Here is a 25,744-nt window from a genome sequence, read left to right as displayed (position 1 = left end):
ATTTGGAGATCACAACAAATTTACACTGTTATACAAGCTGTATACTGACTATGCATTGTATCAAAGTGTAATATCTTCAGTGTTGTCCCATGAAAACATATAATAAAATATTTACAAAAATGTGAGGGGTGTACTTACTTGTGATATACTGTAATAGGTTTGTATGTATAACTATGAGGGTCTGTCGAGTGGATGCTGCCTGAAGAATGGACTTCTTCTAAAGAGAATCTGTCGGCAGGTTTTTTCTCCCCCCATCTGAGAGCAGCATACTGTAGGGGCAGAGACCCTGATAACAAACATGTCAGCAACTGACACCGCTGTAGTCACGTTGATAAAATTACTGTTTTCTCTGCTACAGATTTACCAGTTATACTGAATATGGAACTCTGTAACCCCATCCACAACACTGATCGGCAGCTTTCTATGTACATTGTAATCATTGGTGTGGGCGGGTTTATACAGAGATCATGTACGTGCTGGACTACCTGCAGAACACCAAGGAGACCTCTAACGATAACCTACTGCTGAATAAACAGTAATTTTATAAAAACTACATTGAGCAGCCCAGTAAGTGACCCATCACAGGAATCAGGATCTCTGCCCCTACATTATGCTGCTCTCAGATTAGGTGGCAAAAACCTGCCAACAGATTTCTTTTAACTGCTTCACATCTTTGCGCATTTGAAGCAGTGAAGAATAAAAAAAATACTGCACAGCAAATACCGTAATTTATACTTTGCAATGTACATGTTCATTGTTTTTTACATTTTGTTAAGCACTTGTTTAGGCAGGTTATGGCCTGACACAGATTCTGTGTGAATATAGCATTACACTGTCAGTACAGATCGCACAATTTGTACCAGTAAAGCTTTTCTACTGAAATGTTTAGATCCTCAATATCCAATGTGTAATGTAAGGCCTCATGTGTACACGCTGTGTTTTTTTGCGCGTTTTTCGGATGCAGTTTTGGTCCCAAAGCCTGCATGCATTTCCTTCCCCAGCAAAGTCTATGAGATTTCATTTTTGCTGTCCGCACGTTGCAGCTTTTTTTGGCTGCTTTGTGGTGACCATGAAGATGCAGCATGTCAATTCCTTCTTGCCAGCGTTTTCTGAGCCCTTCCAGTCAATAGATTTGACTTAAAAAATGCATTGGGCAAAAACGTGGAAAAGAAACATCAAAACGCATCAAAAAATCGATTAAAATGCATGCGTTTTTTGGATGCATTATTGACAAAAACGCTGCATCTATGTGGTCACCGCAAACATGCATCGTGCGCACATAGCCTCAGTGGTGTTCTTTGAGCAGTGTGTATGGTGATAATAATGGGACACCGCCGAATTAAAAAAAAAGACTTGTGATGAATTAATGTATAAATGCTTCAAGACTGAAGTGGCTAAAGTATTATTTGCTCTACAGGGGTAAATCCAGATGACACCTACAATGAAACTCCATACGAGAAAGGATTCTGTTTTGTCTCGTACCTTGCCCACCTGGTTGGAGATCAGAAAAAATTTGATGACTTTCTAAAGGTACTGCTTAATTATTTCTTTTGAATGTATGTGGTCCAGGTGGTTAGCTCTGCAGTCTTGTGGTAGCTCAGTGGTTAGCACTGCAGCCTTGCAGCGCTGAGGTCCTGGGTTCAAATCCCACCAAGGACAACATCTGCAAGGAGTTTGTATGTTCTCCCCGTGTTTGCGTGAGTCCTCCGGGTACTTCAGATTCCTCCCATAACCCAAAGACATACTGATAGGGCCTATTAGATTTAATAGTTCCCTTTTACCTCTTACCTCTTCCTGACCGTGCAGTTTTTCATTTTTGCTCTTTAGTTTTTTCCTATACTGATTTTATAATTTGTAACAACAACATTTTGATCACAGACTGCAGCAGATCAGTTGATACCAAGTATTGGATTACTTATCCTGTGTATTGGTCACATCCGGTTTTGTGGATTTTGGTTATTTCCTTCCCTTATTTAAAGAGAAATGTAGTGGAGACTGCTCAACTTTCTCCAGCAGCCCCACAGACAATGAGCGGATTAGAGGTCGAACAGGCATTGCACACTACCACTTCATTCCAGACTGGGCTATGCATAGCCTTGATTACTAGGTGTCCCAGCTATTAGGAACTCCAGCGATCAATAAGAGATAGGGGATAACTATATTTTGGGAATAATCCTTTAATTAAAAGACTCCTCCCCCCAACAGCTTTGATGCAATACTGCAGTCACTAGTAACCACATAAGTGATTCAAGTTTAGTAGTACTTTGAGTTTAGTTAATTTTCTTCTGTGACTCAATTTGCTCTTATGCTAAATTAAATTTGCCCATTAAATTGAATTGAAATGCTATTTATCCATTCCAGCCCCTTATGGCGCTCCATCCTGGTAATGTATATATGATCCCCCAAACTGATACTCTGCTCCCATCCTGGTATATATGATCCCCATCCTGGTACATGGCCACACATCCTGGTACATGACCCCATCCTGGTATATATGATACCTGTCATGGTAATGTATATATGATCCCCCAAATTGGTACTCTGCTCCCATCCTCGTATATATGATCCCCATCCTGGTACATGGCCACGCATCCTGATACATGACCCCATCCTGGTATATATGATACCGGTCATCGTACATGGCCACACATCCTGGTATATGGCCACACATCCTCGTAAATATGATCCTTCATCCTGGTTCATGACTCCCCATTCTGGTACAGGGCCCCCATCACACCGCACACTTAAAAAAAACTGTTCTACTTCCCCTTCCTCCAATCTCCTGCAGTGTGTTGTCCTCATCTCATGCAGGCAGCTGATCAGCATGTGAGAGCGCAGTGCACAAATGCTGATCAGATGATGCTCTCTCACACGCTGATCAGCTGCCTGCATGACATGAGGACGTTGTATGGGGGATCGGAGGGAGGGTGAGTGTTCGCTGCTCGTACTGCACATTTCTGCTTGCATCATGAAGCAAAAAAGATACAGAGCAACAGCTTGTACCTTGAAAAATGTGTAATTTGGTGCACTTTAAAGTCAAAGTATTTATGGATATACCAGCTTTCGACTTTTCAGAATAATCTGTCGCATGTACATCAGCAATACCCTTATTTCTGGCTATTTTGCGGTTTCCATTTTCTTCTAGCTAAAGGTAGTTGCACACACTGTCTATTTCATATGTATTCCCAAAACGCACCTGTAGTGCTTAAGACCTAAAAAGAAGAATGCACATATGCACAGCAATCTCAAAACTACATGCTGTGCACATGCTCTGTTTTTAATAACTTCTTTAAATCACATCAGGCTTCAAAAACTGAAGCAGCTAAAAGCAGTATGTCCATTCTTCAGGCACCTTTTACCTGGAAGCCACCACTATTAGATATGTAATTAGAAAATAAAGGAATTTCCAGTGTGGTGAGCCACCACAAAAGACTGTCCTAAACAGGTAAAAAAAAACCTTAAGAGAAAAAAACACCAGCATTTTCCTGAATCTTCATGTGCTTCAAATTATGTGGGTACATTAGAATTTGAGACCCCGTGTGCACATAGCCTGTGCAGGTGTAATTTGATACCTCACTGAATGCACGTCTGGAGACAGATTTTAGCAGTATTTGAGAGTGAAGTTTAGTGCAGGGAGAAAACAAGTGATTGACAAGGGATGTTTTACTGATAAGATATTACAAAGTTTCTTACACTTGCTTGTACTATTGACATATAAAAATAGTTACTCTTTAACTGCCAATGGATTACCTCCTAATCTCATCAGTTACAGCAAGAGGCCAGATGTATAATGCTTATCCCAATAGTGCCTGAGTTTCTGAACCTACTATTTTCCAGTGCTGTATGTGTTCAGAGTTACGGAGGCCCTTCCCGATGACACTGAGAATATGTGGTTTATGTCAGATAAGGGATAAAGGGAATCTGTCACCAGGTATTTCCTATCTCATGTGAAAGCAGAATGATGTAGAGACAGAGACTCTGATTCCAGTGATGTCACCTACTGGCCTGCTTGGTGTATTTTTATTATTATTTATTTATTTATTTTAAAAAATCACTATTTTATCAGCAAAACATTATCATTAGAGGACAAGTAATCTTGCTACCATGTTACCAGGTACTCCTACATATTCATGAGCTCTGTATATCCCAACACTGATTGGCAACATTTTGTCTACATTGTACATAGACCGAAAGCTGCCAATCAGTGGTGGGGTTAAAAAGAATTCAGCATTCACAGAACTAGGAAATCTGAAGACGATAAAAGGGATTTTAGCAAAATTGCAGCAAGCAGTCCAGTAAGTGACACATCACTGCAATCAGCCCTTAAGGCAAGCTGGTCTCAGAGGTGCTGATAGACTTTCATTAAGTGCTGTCTTAAAGGAGACATACTTTATCAGGATTATGTTTAACACCTATGTATACTATGATAAATAACATGATTTTGTACTTTTCAGGCTTATGTTGACAGATTTAAGTTTCAGAGCATCACTGCTGATCAAGCATTGGACTTTTATTTGGATTATTTTCCAGATCTTAAGGAAAAGGGTGTTGATAAAAAAAAGGGTAAGTTTGATACCAGCACTCATACCTCTATTACATACACAATCCAATAGTATCTTCATTTTCCTACGTGTAACTTGTGACAGATTTTTATTAACCCTTGTAGCCATTTAGGGAAATGTAAGTCTGATGTCCAAGTGCTATTAAACAATAGTAAATCATTTATTTTTAATCTGTTTATTGCTTTCCTTGTTGATGGCAAAGTGGCAGTTTTTGCTGATGATTCAAAATTTTCCAGGATAAAATACGATCAAGCTGAACTTTTATTATTACAGAAAGACGTAGATAAGCTGGCGACATATGCAACAACATAGCAGATTAATTGTAATGATGTTAAATGTAAAGTAATACAGCTCAACTGCTGACGTGATTCAACCATGTCCGTCTTAGTGATAAGATAAGTGATAGACAGGAAATTCACTATAAAAACATAGGGATATCTACATATAAACAACAAAGAATCCCGCATAACATTCATAATCATAAATGTGTAGATAAGGCTGAGATGTTATTAAAGGAGTTGTCCGACATAAACTCCAAAAAAATGTTAAGCTAATCTGTGCTGTATTGTTATATAAAACACCCCTACATTGTTTTTTTTTTTTTCTAACTTTTGTTCCTCTTGAATTATCCCTTTTATTCTCTGCAGCTCTTTGTTTACCTTTTTAGCTCAACCAAACATGACATCTTCCTGAGCCAAACCTCACAGTCATCTGGCACCGCCCGACCTCACTGTCCAGACCCGCATTCTGCCCGCTCTCTGCACACTCATTGGCTGTCAGTATTCTGCCCCAGCACAGACCTCTCATCGCTCCAGCAAAGATGGACACATCACTATATTATATGTGCGGTGGATGTGATGTGATTGTGCTGTCACAGATGAGATATCACTGCTGTGTATATCCAATCATTGGTAGTACATAGCAGTGTTCCTCACATCCACCGCACATATAATGTAGTAATGTGCTCATCCCTATTCCCATACTATAGTAATGTCCCCCTTCCTTGTGCCCATACTATTGTAATGTCCCCTTGGGCTCCTCTTCTTGTAGTAATGCTCTCTCCTGTAGAATTGCCTCCTAGTCTGCCATTCTTCACACACACAAAAAAACAAACACAAATTTTTCTCACCTGTCCTGGTTTCCTAGGTGACCTGTTTCCTGCCTCTTGTGGTCGCAGCCCCCTCCTTGCTGATCGTGGCCTCTGCAGGGGGCTGTGCAGTCAGCAGTTTATATCAGATGCAGATTCCCGGGCACTCTACAGAGCCGAGCTCTGTATACACTACTGCAATGATCTGCTGCTGCCTCTGATTGGCCGCCGGCTGATCATCGCTGTATACAGCGCTCCCATCTGCAGAGCGCATGGGAATCAGTCATCTGCTATACAGCGCTGAGTGCATGGTCCCAGCACAGGCAGCGTTCAGCAAGGGGGTCACTGCCTGCACACTGCCAGCAGCATCAGGGGCTGCATGCAGCGTACAGGCAGAGAGACCCCTGCACTATGGAATGTGGGGAGGGTGCAGAGAGGGGGGCGGGGACTCTAGGACCATGTACCCACCCAGCAGGGCGGCTACATGAATTCGGCTGGGATGCCTGTCGACAAGGCAGCATAAGCGCATGCCCAGTCGTCGTGACATCACAGGAAGCAGCAAAATCCTAGCAGGAGCGGTCACATGAGCACTGTGAGCCAGGGGAGAGGGGCTGACAGCAGGACAGGTAGGTAGTCACTATCTACTTACCTGCCCCAATATAGCCCAATAGTGTAATGACCAGAAAAAGGCAAAGCAAGCCGAATAACCCCTTTAACTAATAAATGTATAACAAATCACCGTGGACATTCATACCGTTTAGAAAATTAATATCCACAATGCTTCTCTATTGAGTAAAGCTTTCTACCACCTGGGTTTGACGATTCCAATTAAAGAAAAAAGCTAAACAAAATTGCATTAAATAAAGGATTCTAATGATTTTACAAGAAAATCTATCAGTTATTTCTTCACCCTTTGAATTACCGTATTTTTCGCTTTATAAGACGCACCTGATTATAAGACGCACCCCCAAATTTGGTGAAGGAAAAGAGATTTTTTTTTTTTTTTAATTAATGGGGTCCGTCTTATAATGCCAGTGTCCGTCTAACAAATCATATAGGGTATATGTCCCTCATAGCCCCCCCATCATAAAATTAGCCCCCTTAATCTGGATATGGCCCCCTTATATTGAATACGGCCCCCTGTGGCTGGCACACGGCCCCCTGTGGCTGGCACCCGGCCCCTATTGCTGCCCATGGCCCCCTGTGGCTGGCAAACTGCCCCCTGTGGCTGGCACCCGGCCCCTATTGCTGCCCATGGCCCCCTGTGGCTGGCACCCGGCCCCTATTGCTGCCCATGGCCCCCTATGGCTGGCAATCGGCCCCTTTTGCTGCCCATGGCCCCCTGTGGCTGGCACACGTCCCCCTGTGGTTGGCACCCGGCCCCTATTGCTGCCCATGGCCCCCTGTGGCTGGCACACGGCCCCTATTGCTGCCCATGGCCCCCTGTGGCTGGCACATGGCCCCTATTGCTACCCATGGCCCCCTGTGGCTGGCACACGGCCCCTATTGCTGCCCATGGCCCCCTGTGGCTGGCACACGGCCCCTATTGCTGCCCATGGCCCCCTGTGGCTGGCACATGGCCCCTATTGCTACCCATGGCCCCCTGTGGCTGGCACACGGCCCCTATTGCTGCCCATGGCCCCCTGTGGCTGGCACACGGCCCCTATTGCTGCCCATGGCCCCCTGTGGCTGGCACACATCACCCTGTGTTTGATATGGCACCCATGCTGCTGCTTATAGTAAAATAAACTCTTTCCTTGCCTTCTCCAGCGCTGTCTTCCCTCGTGTCTCCCTCCGTGCTGCTGAGCTCCTGCACTTCCTGGTTCTCGGTGCGGTCATGTGATCGGCACAGCAGAGTAACATCTCTGCATGCATGATCACAGCGGCAGCAGGGAGACACTGGGAGACACGCTGGAGGAGGTAAGTAAAGAGTTTTTTATTTTACCATGGGCAGCAGCATGGGGGCCATATCTAACACAGGAAGTGGGGGGGGCATGTGTCATCAAAGGGGAGCACAAGCACATATAATATGCGCCGCTCCCCCAGCCCATCACCGCGGTGCGGTTTCAGCACCAAGGTGATGGACAGCAGCAGTGCATATTATATGAGTGGGAGCAGGAGATCTCTCGCTGCAGCCTTCACCAGCTCACCAGCCTCTACCAGCCTCCCTCAGCCCCCCTCAGCCTCCAGCACCGCTCCAGAGCTGCCCCCACCTCCCCTGGACCCTGCAGTATATAATCTGTATATTCGTATTATAAGACGCACCCCCTACTTTCCCCCAAAATTTGGGGGAACAAAAGTGCGTCTTATAAAGCGAAAAATACAGTATTTACTTGTGAAAGCTGACAAGTTGGATATCAATGACTTATGGTGAGCGGATATATACTTTACCAATGAAATGAGTTAATTCAAACTAGTCACTATTATCACATTATTTTACTTCTATCTGAGAGCTCTTCTGTGTGTCATTTCACATTGTCAGAACAGATCACACAGCCGTAGAGTACAGAAATATTAGCCATAGTGCAAGGACAGGAGTAGGACTGTTACTGGGGAAAAAAAGGTATTCTCACTCTCTCATCACTCCTATACTTATTTTTTTTTTTAATGGAGATCCTTTTCTACTAAAGCACATGAAATAATTGCTTCGAAGTGCCAAAGTTTTTATAAAAAGGCTGGTAATCTCCCCCCCCCCCCCCTCCCCCGCACAAAAAAAATAAAATAAAAAAACAACTTTTGAAAAAAAAATATATGGTATCAGCATCTAGTTTTAACTAGTACAAAGGTTTCACAAGGTGTGAACACAGCCCAAGTGTTTTCACTTTTAAGGTGCCCTAGGGGATATGCACTATGTACCGATGAGGGATTGTGGTCCATGGCCGCCAGATGGGAGCCCTGTAAACATCTCCTCCATGCCAGCATCCCCAGCTCCTATTACTGGATTTGGATTTGTAGTTGCAAAATCACGCATGCAGTTATGCCTGCGTCATGTTGTAATGATGTGTTGCCAGGATTAGAAATCGAGGAGAGCTAGGGAAGCTGACATGTAGGAGGCTCCCATGAATTAACTAGCTTATGTCCAACACTGTACTATCTTTTTATTGGGAGAAAATTAATAATATGGTTAAAAATATGTGAAGATGCTATGAAGGCATTCATGATAAAGGAATACAATGTATACACCATAACTCCAACATTAAGCATCTGTGATGTAGCTAAAGGTATTATGGACTGACGAGTATGCAACTGAACCATGTGCACAGGCAATATTACATCATGTTGGAGGATTGGTGCAAGATCTCATAAATTGATTATTTCTTTATTGAAGGCATTGTGAAATATGTTTTATATATAATATATGTATATAATTAGTCAAATTTTAAAGTTGACTTTGGAATATTGTTGATGGGGAAAATGTTCTACAGTATAACAAGGTATGTTAACACTGCTCTAAAGAACATTACTTATAAAAGCAGCTAATAGTTTTACTTGTCTTTATCCTTTTGACTTTAAAGGGGTTGACTGGTCTAATTGACCTGTCTGTTTCAGGCCGGTACCTGCCTATATGAGTGCGGCCTTGGTCAGTGCACTAGCATTGAGTGAGGCCGTGCCCATCTAGTCAGATTCTGCCCAGGACTATGCATATAACATACTTTAGGCCACATGTGACCGCCATTCCCAGCTCTGATGTCGGCGAATACTCACCCCACACAGTGAATGCGGTGTGAGGATTAACAAGTGTGCAGTCACATAGTTACACACAGAGAAACTGCAGACAGGTCATTTTAGACCAGAAAACTCCTCTAAAGACTGAAATGTATATCTTAAATAATCTCTTGTCTTCACACAGATGAAGTTCTTGTGCTTTGTACAATGCGCCTTATGTTTAGAGTTTAAAGTAGGTCTATATTTCTGTGTTTTCTCCCATAGGCTTTGAGTTTGACCATTGGTTGAACACACCTGGCTGGCCACCATTTCTTCCAGATTTGTCCTCAGGCTTCTCTCTGATGAAGCCATCTGAAGCTTTGGCTGAACTGTGGGCTTCTTCACCACTTGACTTTGAGTCTATTGGTAACGTGAATATCACACAATGGAAAACCTATCAGCTTGTCTATTTTTTGGATAGAATACTTGAAAAGTCACCACTTCCAATAGGTAAGAATTATGTTTGCCCATTTCATCACCATTTGAAGGCTACGTTTATATTGCAACACTGGTCACATGACAACAGTTTTTATACAATCCTGAGATTAAAAACATTTGTACAAGTTGTCTGGTACTTCCTGTTATACAATTTTAGAACTGTAAAAAATAATGAGGAAAGGAAAAAGTGGGCCCAACACCAAAAAAATCCGGAATATTAAAACATCAAAATTTTATTGGACGTCTAAAATTACAGGGGGGTCAATAAATGAGAGGACACGCATAAGGACACCCTACGCGTACACCTATGATTTAAGGACTGGTTGTTATTTATTGTCTGAAACGCGTAGGGTATCCTTATGCGTGTCCTCTCATTTATGGACACACCTGTAATTTAGATGTCCAATAAAATTTTGATGTTTTAATATTCTGGATTTTTTTGGTGCTAGGCCCACTTTTTTCCTTTCCTCAGTTATATACCAGCCTGGCTTACCTGGAGGACTACGAGCACCTTTAAGTCCTGGAGCACAGTCGCCTATGGTAAGCTGAAGTGGTGGTGTTTTTTTTTTTTTTTTCTCTCACTTTCTCTTAACCCCTTAACGACCCATGACATACTGGGTACTTCATGGATCATGTGCGGTTAATCCCTGCCCCCTGCCGTGGCGCGGCGATCCGCGCACAGATCAGCTGATTTCAACAGCTGACATGTGTGCCTGCTAGTCACGAGGGGAATCTCTTCCACCCGCAACTATTAGCTCCTTACATCTCGCTGCCAAAATCTGGCAGAGAGATGTATATGTGCGCCACCATTATGCTGACTTACCCCACCCCCATCGGAAGTCACGTGACATGATCACGTGACTTCCGGTGGTTGCCATGGTAGCAAAGGGTCATGTTATGATGCCTGTAGCTAACTTGAGTCACTTCCTCTCAATGCCAGAATACAGCCGGCATTGAAAGTAAAGTAGCATATCTGCAGATCTTAGCTCTGTAGCTGTGATCTGGAGATAGGGCAGAGCGATCAGATTGCTGATAACTATAGCCCCCTAGGGTGACTAGTAAAATAAAAAAAAGTGAAAAAAAGTTTTAAAAAATGAAAAATAATAAAAAAAAACCCTAAAAGTTCAAATCACCCCCTTTTCACCCCATTGAAAATTAAAGGGTTAAAAAAATATACACACTTTGTATCGCCGCGTTCAGAAATGCCTGATCTATCAAAATATAAAATCAATTAATCTGATTGGTAAATGGCGTAGCAGCAAAAACATTCCAAACGCCAAATTTACGTTTTTTTTGGTCGCCACAAATTTTGCGCAAAATGCAATAACAGGTGATCAAAACGTAGCATCTGCCCAAAAATGGTACCATTAGAAACGTCAGCTCAAGAAGCAAAAAATAAGTCATCATTGAGCCATAGATCCAGAAAAATGAGAACGCTGCAGGTATCGGAAAATGGCGCAAAACGTGCGCCACTTTTTTTGGACAAGCTTGTGAATTTTTTTTAACCCCCTTAGATACAAGTAAACCTATTCATGTTTGGTGTCTACAAACTCGCACCGACCTGAGGCATCATACCCACACATCAGTTTTACCATATAGTGAACACTGTGAATAAAACATCCCAAAAACTATAGTGCAATCACACTTTTTTTGCAATTTTTCCACACTTGGACTTTTTTTTGCCGTTTTCCAGTACACTATATGATAAAACTTAGGCTGCTTTCACACTACGTTTTTTTAACATGCGTCATGAACATTTTTTTAACGCAAAAACTGATCCAGTGCAAATGCGTTTTCATTTCAATGCATTTGCAATGGACTCGCGTCAACATGCGTTCACTTGCGTGCGTTAGGCTATGTGCGCACGTGTGCGCTCTGCACGGCACCTAAAAGGTGCGCTTCAGAGCGCAGCTGAAAAGCTCCGTTCTGAAGCGCATGGTGCCGGCGAGAACGTGCGCTCTGCCTGCAGCTCCTGCCATAGACAGAGCAGGGGCTGCCGGCAAAGTGCACGGAAGAAGTGACATGTCACTTCTTAGAACGTAGCGATTCGGGCAGCAGCCGAAGCGCTGCGTTCTAATATGCCACATGCGCACGGCCCCTGCACAATCTCCATAGACTGTGCAGGGGACGCAGGACGCATGCAGTTACGCTGCGCTACAAAGCGCAGCGTAACTGCATGAATTACGCACACGTGCGCACATAGCCTTAAGGTCCAGTCACACTAAGCAACTTACCAGCGATCCCAACAACGATAGGGATCGCTGGTAAGTTGCTAGGAGGTTGCTGGTGAGATGTCACACTGCGACGCTCCAGCGATCCCACCAGCAACCTGACCTGGCAGGGATCGCTGGAGCGTCGCTACACGAGTTGCTGGTGAGCTCACCAGCAACCAGTGACCAGCCCCCAGCGCCGCGTGGAAGATGCTGCGCTTGGTAACTAAGGTAAATATCGGGTAACCAACCCGATATTTACCTTGGTTACCAGCGCACGGAGCTACACGTGCAGAGAGCAGGGAGCAGCGCACACTGAGCGCTGGCTCCCTGCTCTCCTAGTTACAGCACACATCGGGTTAATTACCCGATGTGTACTGCAGCTAAATGTGCACAGAGCAGGGAGCAGCGCACAATGCTTAGCGCTGGCTCCCTGCTCTCCTAGCTACAGCACACATCGGGTTAATTAACCCGATGTGTCCTGCAGCTACATGTGCACAGAGCAGGAGCCGGCACTGACAGTGAGAGCGGCGGAGGCTGGTAACAAAGGTAAATATCGGGTAACCAAGGACAGGGCTTCTTGGTTACCCGATGTTTACTGTGGTTACCAGCCTCCGCAGAAGCCGGCTCCTGCTGCCTGCACATTTAGTTGTTGCTGTCTCACTGTCACACACAGCGATCTGTGCTTCACAGCGGGACAGCAACAACTAAAAAATGGCCCAGGACATTCAGCAACAACCAACGACCTCACAGCAGGGGCCAGGTTGTTGCTGGATGTCACACACAGCAACATCGCTAGCAACGTCACAAAAGTTGTTCGTTAGCAGCGATGTTGCTAGCGATGTTGCTTAGTGTGACGGGGCCTTTATAGTGAGGATCCAGTGACTTGCAGTTTTTTAACTTTTTTCAAAAACGCTACTTGTAGCGTTTTTGAGCTGCGTCCAAATACTGTTTTTCACTGGATCCTGACTATACTGCACGCAAACGTATGTGAACGCTGGCATGCTGATAGACAGGATCCTGCTTGCTCTTCTGAGCATGCCCAGAAACCAGCCTGGCGTGATCTCTCTCTCTCTCTCCCCCTCCCTCTCTCCCCCTCCCTCTCTCTCCTCTCTCTCTCCCCCGCCTGAGTGCGGCGGATGCTCGTACCCAAGGTAAATATCGGGTATCCAAGCAAAGCACTTTGCTTAGTTACCCGATGTTTACCTTGGTTACCAGCGTCTGCAGCTGTCAGATGCCGGCTCCCAGTCTATCATGTTCAGTTCCCCTCACTCCCGATCACATGACTTCAATGCCCGCCCATAAACTTCAAGTGGAAAGTAACACATGCGTTTGCATGCGTTTTTCTTTGTAAAAACAGGATCCACTTTTACAGGAAAAAAAACATTCATGACGCATGTTAAAAAAACGTAGTGTGAAAGCAACCTAATGGTTTCATTTAAAACTACAACTCGTCCCGCAAAAGACAAGCCCTCATATGGCAAGATTGACAGAAAAATAAAAAATGTACGGCTCTCGGGAGAAAGAGAGGGGAAAAAAAACGGAAAAACGCAAAATGCCCGGGGGCTGAAGGGGTTAAAAAAATAATAAAAAGTAGAATTTGCAGACAGGTCACATGTTGGGACCTGCATTCAAGAAGACAGAAAAGTGATTCTTTGCATTGCAGGTTGCGTTGCATTAATATTGACTTAATGCAAAGTCGCAATGTGATGATCGTGTTGGATGACAAGTTTCAACATGCAGCACTAGCCTTAGACCTTTTACAGTACGTACGGAAAGTATTCAGACCCCTTTTAACTTTTTCACTCTTTGCAAAAATTTCTACATTTGTTTTTTTTTCTGTCAAGATGGAGTGCAGTGTGTGCATTAATGAGAAAAAAAAAATGAATTTTTTTTAATTTACCAAATGGCTGCAATGAAACAAAGTGAAAAATTTACAAAGGTCTGAATACTTTCCGTACCCACTGTATGTTCACATTTTAGAATGGAAGAAAGTCCCTTTCAATCACCTTTCTAGTGTCACTACCTTAGTTACATACTATGCCAGGTTTAGGGTATATTCAAACTGTGCATTCCTCCGGCAGTCAGATGCGTCTATATTTCAAGTAAAAGGCTTTTCAAGAATTGCTCCTTTTTCTCTGGAGTTTTGTAAATTTGAAGTTTAATTTATTTAGCAGGTTTTATTGGTCATATCATGAGTATTTTAGAAGGGGTTTTTTCAGCATTTTTTTTTTCCACTAAAACCATTAAAGTGAATCTGTCAGCAGGTTTTTGGTATGTAATCTGAGGATTGCATGAGGTTGGGGCTGAAACACTGATTTCATGGATGTGTCACTTATTAGGCTGTGTGCTCTTGTTTCCATATAATGAAAGGAATTTATCATTATCTGACTAGGTCTCATGTGCCTCCTGGACCAACTACACCCCCTCCTCCGATTAGTAGCTCACTATACAATGCACATACAAAGCTGTGGTGTGGATGGGGTTAGCTTTCTAAGCTCTGCTACATCTAAGAACTCATGCTCTAGCCAGTAAACTAAGTAAAACATTATTATCAGTCTCTTTTCCTACAATATGCAGCTCTCAGACGAGCTAGTAAAATTCTGGTGACAGATTCCCTTTTTAAACGCTTAGTGTCTTTGAAAGCCTGTAGTGTTTTAGGGTACCGTCACACTTTATTGACACTCCAGCGATCTGACCTGGTCAGGATCGCTGGTGCGTCGCTACATGGTCGCTGGTGAGCTGTCAATCAGGCAGATCTCACCAGTGACCAGCCCCCAGCCAGCAGCGACGCGTGGAAGCGACGCTGCACTTGGTAACTAAGGTAAATATCGGGTAACCAAGGGCTTGGTTACCTGATATTTACCTTTGTTACCAGCGCACACCGCTTAGCGCTGGCTCCTTGCACTCCTAGCCACAGTACACATTAGGTTAATAAGCAAACCGCTGTGCTTATTTACCCGATCTGTACTCCAGCTACGTGTGCAGGGAGCAGGGAGCCGGCACTGGCAGCCTGAGAGCTGCATACGCTAGTAACTAATGTAAATATCGGGTAACCAAGAAAGCGCTTCCCTTGGTTACCCAATATTTACCTTAGTTACAGCTTACCGCAGGCTGCCAGACGCCGGCTCCCTGCACATTCAGATCATTGCTCTCTGGCTGTCACACACAGCGATGTGTGCTTCACAGCGGGAGAGCAAAGACCAAAAAATGAACCAGCACTGTGTGTAACAAGCAGCGATCTCACAGCAGGGGCCAGATTGCTGCTCAGTGTCACACAGAGCTAGATCGCTAATGAGGTCACTGGTGCATCACAAAAACCGTGACTCAGCAGCGATCTCGCTATGTGTGAAGCACCCCTTAAAGAGGTCCTGTCAACAGGATTTACCACTATAAAGTAAAGCCATGGCCATAATGGCGCTGTGATGCTGATTAAATGGATACTTGCAGTGAAGAAATTTGATCTGTGGTTGTTGAATAATCATCCTGTAAAGTTTTCATCTAATGATGTCTTCTTCATATGGGTGTGCATCAGGGTAAAGACCCCTTTACACACTGAGACTTTCTAGCGATCCCACCAGCGATCTCGACCTGGCCGGGATCGCTGGAAAGCCTCTAACAGTCACTGGTGAGCTGTCAAACAGGCAGATCTGGCCAACGACGCAGCAGCGATACGGACCTGCAGAACGACCTCGCTGGAAAGGGAACGCTAGCACGCCTATGGGCTGGGTCGCTAACAATGTCGTTGTAACTGTGTCAAACACACCGATACATGCTGCGCAGCGGGAAACAAAGGACCAAAGTATGGTCCTGAACGACTTGTAGCAATTAGCGACCTCACAGCGGGAGCCAGATCGCTGATGCGTGTCACACACTGCAATGTCGCTATTGCGTCAAAAAACAAGTGACGTTACAGCGATATCGCTAGCAATGTTACAGTGTGTAAAGGGATTACTTATTACATTGCGCTGGCTGTGTGCACAGTGTGATTTTATGGCCTGTTTGCAGGTCTCCAGTAAAATGGCTACGGAGGCGGAGCATACACAGATAGAAATTTCAGCTAAATAACCTCTTCATTAACCCGAAATCTCGATTTACGCCTGCACAGCTTCTGGCGCAATTTTATTGAAAACAGTCTGTAGAATCACACTGTGCACGGCTTTGTAATGTATGCTAGACCTGGGCATCCCTTATAACATGAACGTTTGGAAGTCCACTCCCCAAGGCCTCCTGATAAGCGTCATTGTGGAGGGGAAATGTGTTCGGGCCCCATTATGGACACTTATTAAGGGAAGTGCATTAATTTTCCTCCACTTTTTCTCTTAATATTTTTGATAGTATATCTATAGTAGAGAACAACTTGAGGATTTTTTCATATTTTTACTCAGTTGCTTGTTTGGGATATGCTATATCCATACACCCTAGACCTCTTGTGCATTCCCTTTTGCGGACATACCTAGTAGATGGACATATTTTTTTTTTTACCATTGTGTGAGATAGAATTGTTCATACCACATTTATATCCTACAATCCAATTTGCCTCAAGTTATATCCAACTTTGATTTGGTATTTTGTATGTACACACAGGAATGGGTTATGTATTTTACAGGTTACACAATTAGGATCACTTGATATATGATAACCGTACATTAGGTCTAAATACACATTGTTAGATATTATTAGATAGTAGATAACTACTTCACCTCATGATATTATCTTTTCTCTATGGTAGACATTTTGATTTGATTTTCAACTGGTAGAGTTATATGCTTAGGTTCCTCTACCTACCCAGGGTCACCTACAGATTTGTAGGGTCAGAGGATGTTGAGGAGGGGGAAGCAATCTCTTGTGTGCTTAAGGCTCTGCCCACGTTGCGTATTTGCTTGCAGTTAAACTGCGTATTGCGAGAAGGAAATACTCTGGTATCACCATCACAGGAGAAGTGTGTCCACAAATTCAGGAACATCCCTAACTCGCTTAACAGGGTGCCCTTTTTTATACACAGCTGTTTAAGCTAGACCATCAGTTTCTTGCAAAGTTAAAGTTTTTACTTAAGTTTTATGATTACCCACCACACAGTGCTTCAAGGTTGTCTCTTACTAATATAACAACCCAAAGTTTGTTTGTAAGGTTTGTTTGCTATTGTCTAACATCTATTTAAAGGGTACTTTACACGCTGCGACATCGCTAGCGATCTCGTTAGCGATGCGACACGCTAGATCGCAGATGCAATCCGCCGAGAACGCACATGCGACCGGCGCTATAAAAATGACCTATGTGCGATCTCGGCAGATCGCTAGCGTGTCACATCGTTAACGAGATCGCTAGCGATGTCGCAGCGTGTAAAGCACCCTTAAGTTTTATGGTTACCTACCACACAGTGCTTCAAGGTTTACTAATATAACAACCCAAAGTTTGTTTGTAAGGTTTGTTTGCTGTTGTCTAACATCTCAAAGTTCACTGGTATGTTGTTTTCACGAAGTTAACTCATATTCAGGCATAATGCTCTAAGATTGTAGCACATGGACATCATGACTTCCATAATCACCTATTCTGAAGACTGGATACCTATTTTAATCCAATCACTCACTCATATTTGTCTCATTCGTATCACAATCGGTCCTTGATTATTGATGTCATGCATGATCATTGCTACATGAAACCATCAAAACGTTTTGGTCTCCTTTGTCTCCGAGCATTATACTTTTATTGAACACAAAGCCCCCTTGTTCAAACAACATAAACATTCATTGTTCTTACAATTTTTATCTTTTCCATTGATTTTGTCATTTTTTTTCCAGCACATATTTAATAATACATATTATGTGGAAGATCCCACAATGCCGAATGTTGCAATACTAATCGATGAACTAAATCACACCAACCAGGACTTTTGTCCAACAGGACTACAATAACCCACATCTGGATTAGCACAAGTTTCTTGTCCTGGTGTGTATTCAGACTACTCATTACACCTCAAATTCCCTTGTATATTACTACAAGATTCATTAGTCCTGTTCACAAACATCTTAGTAAATGTCCATGAATTATTGTGAATAAACCTTTCCAGCAATATAGGTTTAAAAGCATCCGCCGTATTTAAAGTTGATTTGAAACTTATTTGTATGTTGTCCGTGGCTACAGTTCCCAATTTAGTCAATCCTGTTTTTATTTCTTGGCACCCATGATCCTCCTTTGAATGTCAAGTATTGTAAGTTTGTATTAGTTCCGCTCATATTTCCTTGATTTACCCATCCGGAGAGTGGGTACATATCTCAAAAATCACTTGATTATGTTTTAAGAATCGATTGGCCATTGGCTCCTCCTGGTAGAAATTCTTCCATCCATCCACATAAGGGAGTACCAGGACCCATAGCCACCACACCACATCTCACACTTCATTTTGTAGATTGACCAATAATTCTGCACCAAGGATTTCATAAACTGGTTTTCACTTCTGTAATCAAGAGACACAAACATTATTCCCGCAAATAGCATTTTTCTTGGGGAACATACTCCCACTTCTCAACCCAGGTCTCATTACTAATTGAGTACGATCCTTCACTACTGCAATGACCTCAGCCTCAGAATGCGGTCCTTGATAATTTTTGGATCCAGATTTTGGCACCTACATTAGTGATATTTGAGGACCCAAAACCCTTGTCTCCTCTAGGAATTAATTCAGTAGGAGCGCTTCCTTCCTCAGCCTTGGCTAAGGATATAGGTATCAGCAGCATCTGTGCCATTCGCTGATCCTTTTCGATGATCAAAGGCTCTTCTCCCATATTGATCATTATTACCTTAATTTCACCTTGATAATCTACATCAATTACTCCACCCACCACCACTGCTCCTTTTAAAGCAAAACTAGATCTTGTAGATATTTGCCCATAATATGCTTTCGGAATCTGATATCCTAAACCTGTGGGAATGATTCCCACCTTACCTGGTGTTATTAACACAACCTTAGTAGAATGAAGATCCAATCCGGCAGACAAAGGGGTAGATCTCTCTGGTACTACTGTTTTTTTCTCCTTCAGTGGATGTTTTGAGTATTGCAGCTGCTTTATCTGTTTTGGAATTAAACAGACGTTCGAGTGAGTCAATAGGTACATGTGCATCTACATGAAACACAGTTGTTTTGGTATTCTGAATTAGTTCTTCAAGAATTTGCCATACCTCTTTACCCTACACCTCTTTACCATGGATCAACCAATTATGTCTTTTCCACCCCATTATCCAGGTGGCTAATCCATTTGCCACTGACTAGGAGTCCGTGTACAAATGACATTCATGTCCTTGCTCAAAACTTACAGTAAGGAAGACAGCATACAATTCCGCATACTGACTGCTCTTTCCCTCTCCCTCCATGGTAATGTGTTTTTCCAACTTTGGATTGTATGCTACACTTTCTCACTGTATTTTTCTATTGACATACCTGGCAGATCCATTCAGGAACCAGGCGTGCCTCGGTTGATCTTCTGACAAGTCTGAATAGCTCTGTCCCCATTTGACTGGAGAGTCTTCCATTTGAGCTGCTTGGAGAAGATTTACTCCTGGATCCTCGGATATTTCAGCATTTTTTTCATGTAAGGTGGCAACTCCACCTTCTCCTTTCTTTGCCCTTTCTGAAATTTACCATTTCCATTAAATGATACTTATTTCCTGGGCATGTCGTACCCTGTTGGTTTTAGGGTTTGATAATACCCATTGCATTATGGGTATCTGAGGTCCTAATAGGACTACATGTCCTATTGTCATTTGTTCAGCATCCACTAGTGCCCAGTAGCACGCTAGTAGCTGTTGCTCAAATGAGGTATATTTTTCTCCTGTATTCGGCAATTTACGGTTCCAAAATCCAAGGGTTTACTCTCTTTGCCCCTTGCTTTTGCCACAATGATCAATTTGCATAGAGGTGTTGCACGGAAATAAGTAATTTAATGTCCCCTTTCTTAATTTGCCACAAGTCTACAGCTTGTTGAATGGCCTATTTGGCCATTTCAAAAGCATTTTGTTGTTCCTCACAACATTCAAATTCATACTTTTTCCGAGTCACTTTGTACAATGGAGGAATCAATTGCCCCAAATATGGGACATGCTGTCTCCAGAAGCCAAAAAGACCAATGTATGATTGGGTCTCTTGTTTTGACTTTGGAATAGGGAAATTGATTATTTTCTGTCTTGCCTTGGGTAAAATTTCCCTATGTCCCTTGTTCCATTGGATTCCTAGGAACTTGACCGACTGAGCCAGTCCTTGGACCTTAGCATCATTAATCTCCCACCCTTTGGATCTCAGTGAGAATAATTTGGTCAGCTGATCTTTTACTGACTATTCATCTTTTCCCTGTATCAGTATATCATTGATATGAGAGAACTGCATTTCTGCAGACAATGGGAACTCATCCAAGTGTTCGGCCACCGTCCGGTGACAGATAGTTGGACTATGAATCCAACCCTGAGGCAACCTAGTGAAAGTATACTGCCTCCCTAGCCATGTGAAGGCAAACTGATCTTGCACCTTCTCCTCTATTGGTATTGCGAAAAAGACATTAGCCAAATCTATCACAGCATACCAGGTACCATCATGACTTTGAATATTTTCAACAATATTGATAATACAGGAACAGCAGCGGTCAAGGGAGGAGTATGCTTATTCAACTCCCGATAATCCACTGTCATTCTCCATGATCCATCACTTTTTTTACTGGCCAAATTGGGTTATTTCATGCAGTGGTTGTAGGACGCATTACTCCTACTCCCACCAATTCTTTGATGGTTTCCCCAATTTCTTTATGACCCCCTGGGATCCTGTACTGTTTCATAGCTACCATTTTAGTAGCTAGGAGAACATGAATTGGTGGCATTTTAACTTTGCCCACCATTACTGTGTTACAATGTACAAGATCCTGTTTTTGGACCCCGAAGGAAATTCTTCCTTCCTTCAGATGCAGGGTCATTCCCTTCAATATATCTATGGACCAAGATATATTCAGGGATAGGGATAACCAACACACTGTATTTTTCGATGGGTCAATTCCCTATTTTTAAAGCAACCGGGGTTTGTACACCCATTGTCACTTTTACTCCTAGCCCACCAATTTTAATCTTAGGGCCTTTAAACTTCTGTGGATTTCCATAAATTAAAGTAGCCTCCGCCCCTGTATGAATTAAAGTGGGGACTCTTTGAACATTCCCCCCTTTCTAATGAATTTGCAAATGTACATGGGGGCATTAATTCCTTTTTATCCAAATAGGGGCTTGGCTGGCTACCTATGCATCACTATCTGATGCAGACTATAGCTCGTGAGTAGGGGCAGATTCTGCCACACTTTTCCCCACTTGCTCTGTTCCCAAGCACTTCAAGATATCATCTCTAATTTTGGGAAAAATCTTCCACAGTCACACTGTGACGCCCTGGACCCCTGGACAGAATAACACCACATACACACACCCCCTCCCTCTGGTCAGGAACACCAGTCAAACAAAACCCTTGTTGCCTCCCTCCAGGGTCTGATGTCCACACCAGGTGGGGCAGAGCCAGACGGCTGGCCCCACCCACCGAGGAGTTCACAGGCCTGGAGGCGGGAAAAGACAACAGATTGTAGTAGACAGTGGAAGTGAGAGGAGTAAAACTGTTGGTGTGTGTCTGGGTCGGAGCCCAGGCACAATCAGCAAGGTCGGCAGACTGTGGTGGCCATCTGCAGGAGTTGGTGGAGGTCAGCGGAACCGTAGGACCGGGGTCGGGCGGTGGCCCGCCGCTACCGACCCGGGGAGCAGATTGAAACCAAGCGCCAAGGCAGGGTACTCAGACCCCGACTAGGCTCGGAAGCCACCGTAAAGGTCAAATTCTCTGATTGCAGTCTGGACCTCAGGGGTTCATTCCCAACCAAGTCCCGTCAGAAGGCAACAGCCCAACCCGTCCGGATAAGAGCCACCGCCAAGGGCCAGAGATCCAAGGGCCAGCGCCTGCGGGCAAAACGGGCTCTCCCGACACGTACACGTCGGGGAGCGGACTACCCGTGGGAAGCCATAGGAGTCAAACACATACACATAGGTGCAGGGAAAGACAGCCACCATCAACCCGTCCGGGGAGAGTGAAAACACCGCAGCCGACTGTGGGCCCCATCCATCCAGCCGTTTGGTTTACCAGAGACTCTGTCCTTGTCTACCTGAGTGAGTACACCAGTGCCATCCGGCACTGCGCTGCACTACAACGTTGCACCCGCGCCCACGCTGCCTCCCCGCATCGGCACATGCACCTATCCCTCCTCCCTGCTCCCCAGCCGGGGCCCCGGGACCAACAGCCCCTACCCACGGAGGGGTCAACACCTTAGCTGCTGTCCGCCATCGCTCCCGGGATCCCCAATCACCAGCAGCGGTGGTGCCCACCATCACCACAACCCGTGGGTGGCGTCACAACCGACATCCCACCACAAACCTACCCCCCTTTTCACTCGCAGGCGAGGAGGCGCTGCTCGAGTCCCCCGGGTCCGGCCCCGTGCTCGAGCCACCGAGGAGCAGAAGCACCGGACCCGAGCGCCAGCGATTCCCAGGCGAGCGGCGTTCCCGACCCCTCCGCCCCCGACAACACAACTGCGGATATGAGGTTTTACATCCTCTATCTAGATGGGCTGTCCATCCTCATCATATTGAGGATTTTCCCCACCGTCCCATGCTTGGAATCATGTTGTTTCATATTCAGTTCTTTCAGATCTCTTTTTAATGGATTTCACAGTAATCCTCCCAGGTGGATCAATAGTAGGATCTGGGAAATCTTCCCAGTCTTCATCAGAGGAGGTGGTATGCCACACATCCCTATCCCAATGATCCAGATCCCAGGCTACAGAGGCTGATGCAATACTTTTATGCACCTTTTCTTTGTTAACTCTACCTCTGCGTTTTTTATGCTTGTTTTGAGCTACCTTTACTGCAGCTTTTTCCGCAACATTCTGATAATGATCCAGCTTGTCACGGAGTAAGCGAGTATTACATTCTAACGCCACTTTTTGTCCTCCGATCTCAACTACTTTTTGTTCCATTTGTAAACACTTTCTTTATATATTGGTATTCCGCTCATGCATAACTCGGTAGGCACTGAGCAAAATCCACATACGTTGTCCTAAAGACACTACATCACCTGCCTTTGTGGGGAATCCCATGAGTACAGAAACAACACCATAGGGTTCTGAGGCTAACGCCCAATTGCGTTTCCCCAATGAAACTGCATCACCTACCTTTGCAGGGAAACCCTCAAGTAATTTTAACAACATCGAGAGGCTCATTGCGTCTTTTGCAGAGACCCCCATGAGTACAGAAACAACATCATGGGGGATTCCATCACCTGCCTTTTGCAGGGACCCCCATGAGTACAGAAACAACATCATGGGGGGTTCCATCACCTGCCTTTTGCAGGGACCCCCATGAGTACAAAAACAACATCATGGGGGGGTTCCATCACCTGCCTTTTGCACGGACCCCCATGAGTACAGAAACCACATCATGGGGTTCTGAACCCTTGAGCTTGTTCTACCAGGGTTCAGCCAATCCACAGCAACGCATCTCCTGTGCTATAACAATTATCCCAGCCAGGGATCTCCACACAATCGTCCTCCTTTTTCCCTTTCTTAAAAATTTTTACTGGCTTTGTGCCAAAAAGTCAAAAAATTTGGCCTAGTGCCAACAAATTATTCTCTTGCTTGAATAAATTAGGACGGGAGGATTATTTCTTATAAACAATTTTCTTAAAAACTTTTATACGTCTGGAATTATAAAGATCTGGATTGGTGCCAAAAAGAACCCACCTGCAAAATCAATCTATTCCATGGCACCTTCTTCTAATATACCACTCAAATGCACCCTTCCAGAGATTCACTATCCTGCTGACTACGCCAATTTATGTCTTACCATGTCAAAGTGACAGGGCAGATACGCCCCTACTTACGTAGTGCTCACTAATATACAAATTAGGCACACTGAATACAGTTTTATGGTAAAACAATAATGTAACAATTTATTATGATAGCATCAGGATAATGTTCAATTATGGAATGGCAGAAACAATATTACCCTGTTCTATTGATTCAATTAATGTAAATCATAGTATATAGACAAATAAACATCAATACATTACCGAAATATTGTAGCATCACTTCCCCACCGGAGGGACCACGGTCAGCGAGCAGGAAATACTTTGGTATCACCATCACAGAAGAAGTGTGTCCACTAATTTAGGAGCGTCCCTAACTCACTGAACAGGGTCTCCTTTTTTCATACACAGCTGTTTAAGCTAGATCATCAGTTTCTTGCAAAGTTAAAGTTTTTACTTAAGTTTTATGATTATCCACCACACAGTGCTTCAAGGTTGTCTCTTGCTAATATAACAACCCAAAGTTTGTTTGTAAGGTTTGTTTGCTGTTGTCTAACATCTCAACGTTCACTGGTATGTTTTCACCACGTTAACTCCTCATGTTCAGGCATAATGCTCTAAGCTTGTAGCACATGGACATCATGACTTCCATAATCACTATTCTGAAGACTGGATACCTATTTTAATCCAATCACTCACTCATATTTGTCTCATTCGTATCACAGCGGTGCGGGCTTCAAAGAAATGGTGCCCAGAATCGGCGTATGCACAGATTGAGCTCTCAGCTCAAAGAAAAGCTGAGATCTCATCTGCGCACGCGCCACCACCAGGCACCATTTACTTAGGTCCGCTGCTGGGAGAGCAATGGGCCTGAGGTGGCACGTGCGCAGATGAGATCTTGAGCCGAGAGTTCCATCTGTGCACACACCAACTCCGGGTGGCATTATTGGAAGCCGACAGAGCATCTCACCCGCCACATTGCCCTGCTCCACACAGCAGCCAGCACAGCACCCATTCTCCACCTCCTGGTAAGCTACATTCAGATATCGCACCCCTCATTTTCCTCCCAAATTTTTGGGAGGAAATGTGTCTTATAATCGGAAAAATATGGCACTTCCTTTGACCGTTGGATTTTTTTACACTTCACGTAAGCTTTTCAAATGAATCCTTCATTTATCTACTGAGTTAGTCCTTAAGGCAGAATTGCCTCTAAAAGATATGAGAAGACAAAAGTAGAGATGGAAGATTTTTTTTTTTTTGTGCATTTGAATATTAGAAAAATTGCATTCGAGAACACCTTTGTATGAAGTTTATACTTTTCTTTTGTTTATTGATTTCATATATACCTCCTAGGCGTAATAAACAGATTGTGGCAATTTTTTAAATTGTATTTTACGTAGGCAATGTTGAAGAGCTTGGAAAATTGTACACAAAGATTTCTGAAGCAACCAATGCTGAACTGCAACTCCGTTGGGCTCAAATTGTCATAAAAAATGATTATCAAGATCACTTTCACAAAGTTAGAGATTTCCTGCTCAGCCAAGTAAGTCAATGGGATTATTTGCTAGAAAGTTGTGAGAATATTTAAAGGGAACCTGTCACCAGATTTGGTGACTATAAGCTGCGGCCACCACCAGTGGGCTGTTATATACAGCATTCCAGAATGCTGTATCTAAGAGCCCAGGCCATGCTGTTTAACGTAAAAAACATTATAATACTCACCTAGGGTGGTGGTCTGGTCCGATGGGTTTCTGTTCGGTCCGATGCCTCCTCTCACTGGTCCGACACCTCCTCTCTGCTGCGATCTCCGTCCTTCTATCCATCCCAAGCCGGCATTGCGGTCCTACGCAGGTGCACTTTAATATGCCCTGCTGTG

General features: G+C 43.9%; 1 protein-coding gene across 1 annotated transcript in view; it reads left to right on the top strand.

Annotated features, from left to right (window-relative positions):
- The window catches only part of RNPEP (arginyl aminopeptidase), a 100,016-nt gene that overhangs the window by 71,177 nt on the left and 3,095 nt on the right, over positions 1-25,744 (top strand). Inside the window, exons 7-10 of the mRNA XM_075333799.1 lie at positions 1,418-1,530; positions 4,455-4,563; positions 9,580-9,804; positions 25,269-25,411. Coding sequence (XP_075189914.1) covers positions 1,418-1,530; positions 4,455-4,563; positions 9,580-9,804; positions 25,269-25,411 — 590 coding nt within the window. The remainder of the gene's footprint in view (positions 1-1,417; positions 1,531-4,454; positions 4,564-9,579; positions 9,805-25,268; positions 25,412-25,744) is intronic.

Source organism: Anomaloglossus baeobatrachus, chromosome 2 (genome assembly GCF_048569485.1).
Source record: "Anomaloglossus baeobatrachus isolate aAnoBae1 chromosome 2, aAnoBae1.hap1, whole genome shotgun sequence".
NCBI classification, from domain to species: domain Eukaryota; kingdom Metazoa; phylum Chordata; class Amphibia; order Anura; family Aromobatidae; genus Anomaloglossus; species Anomaloglossus baeobatrachus.
Note: the sequence above shows the minus strand (reverse complement) of the source record. Positions and strands in the feature narration are given on the sequence as shown.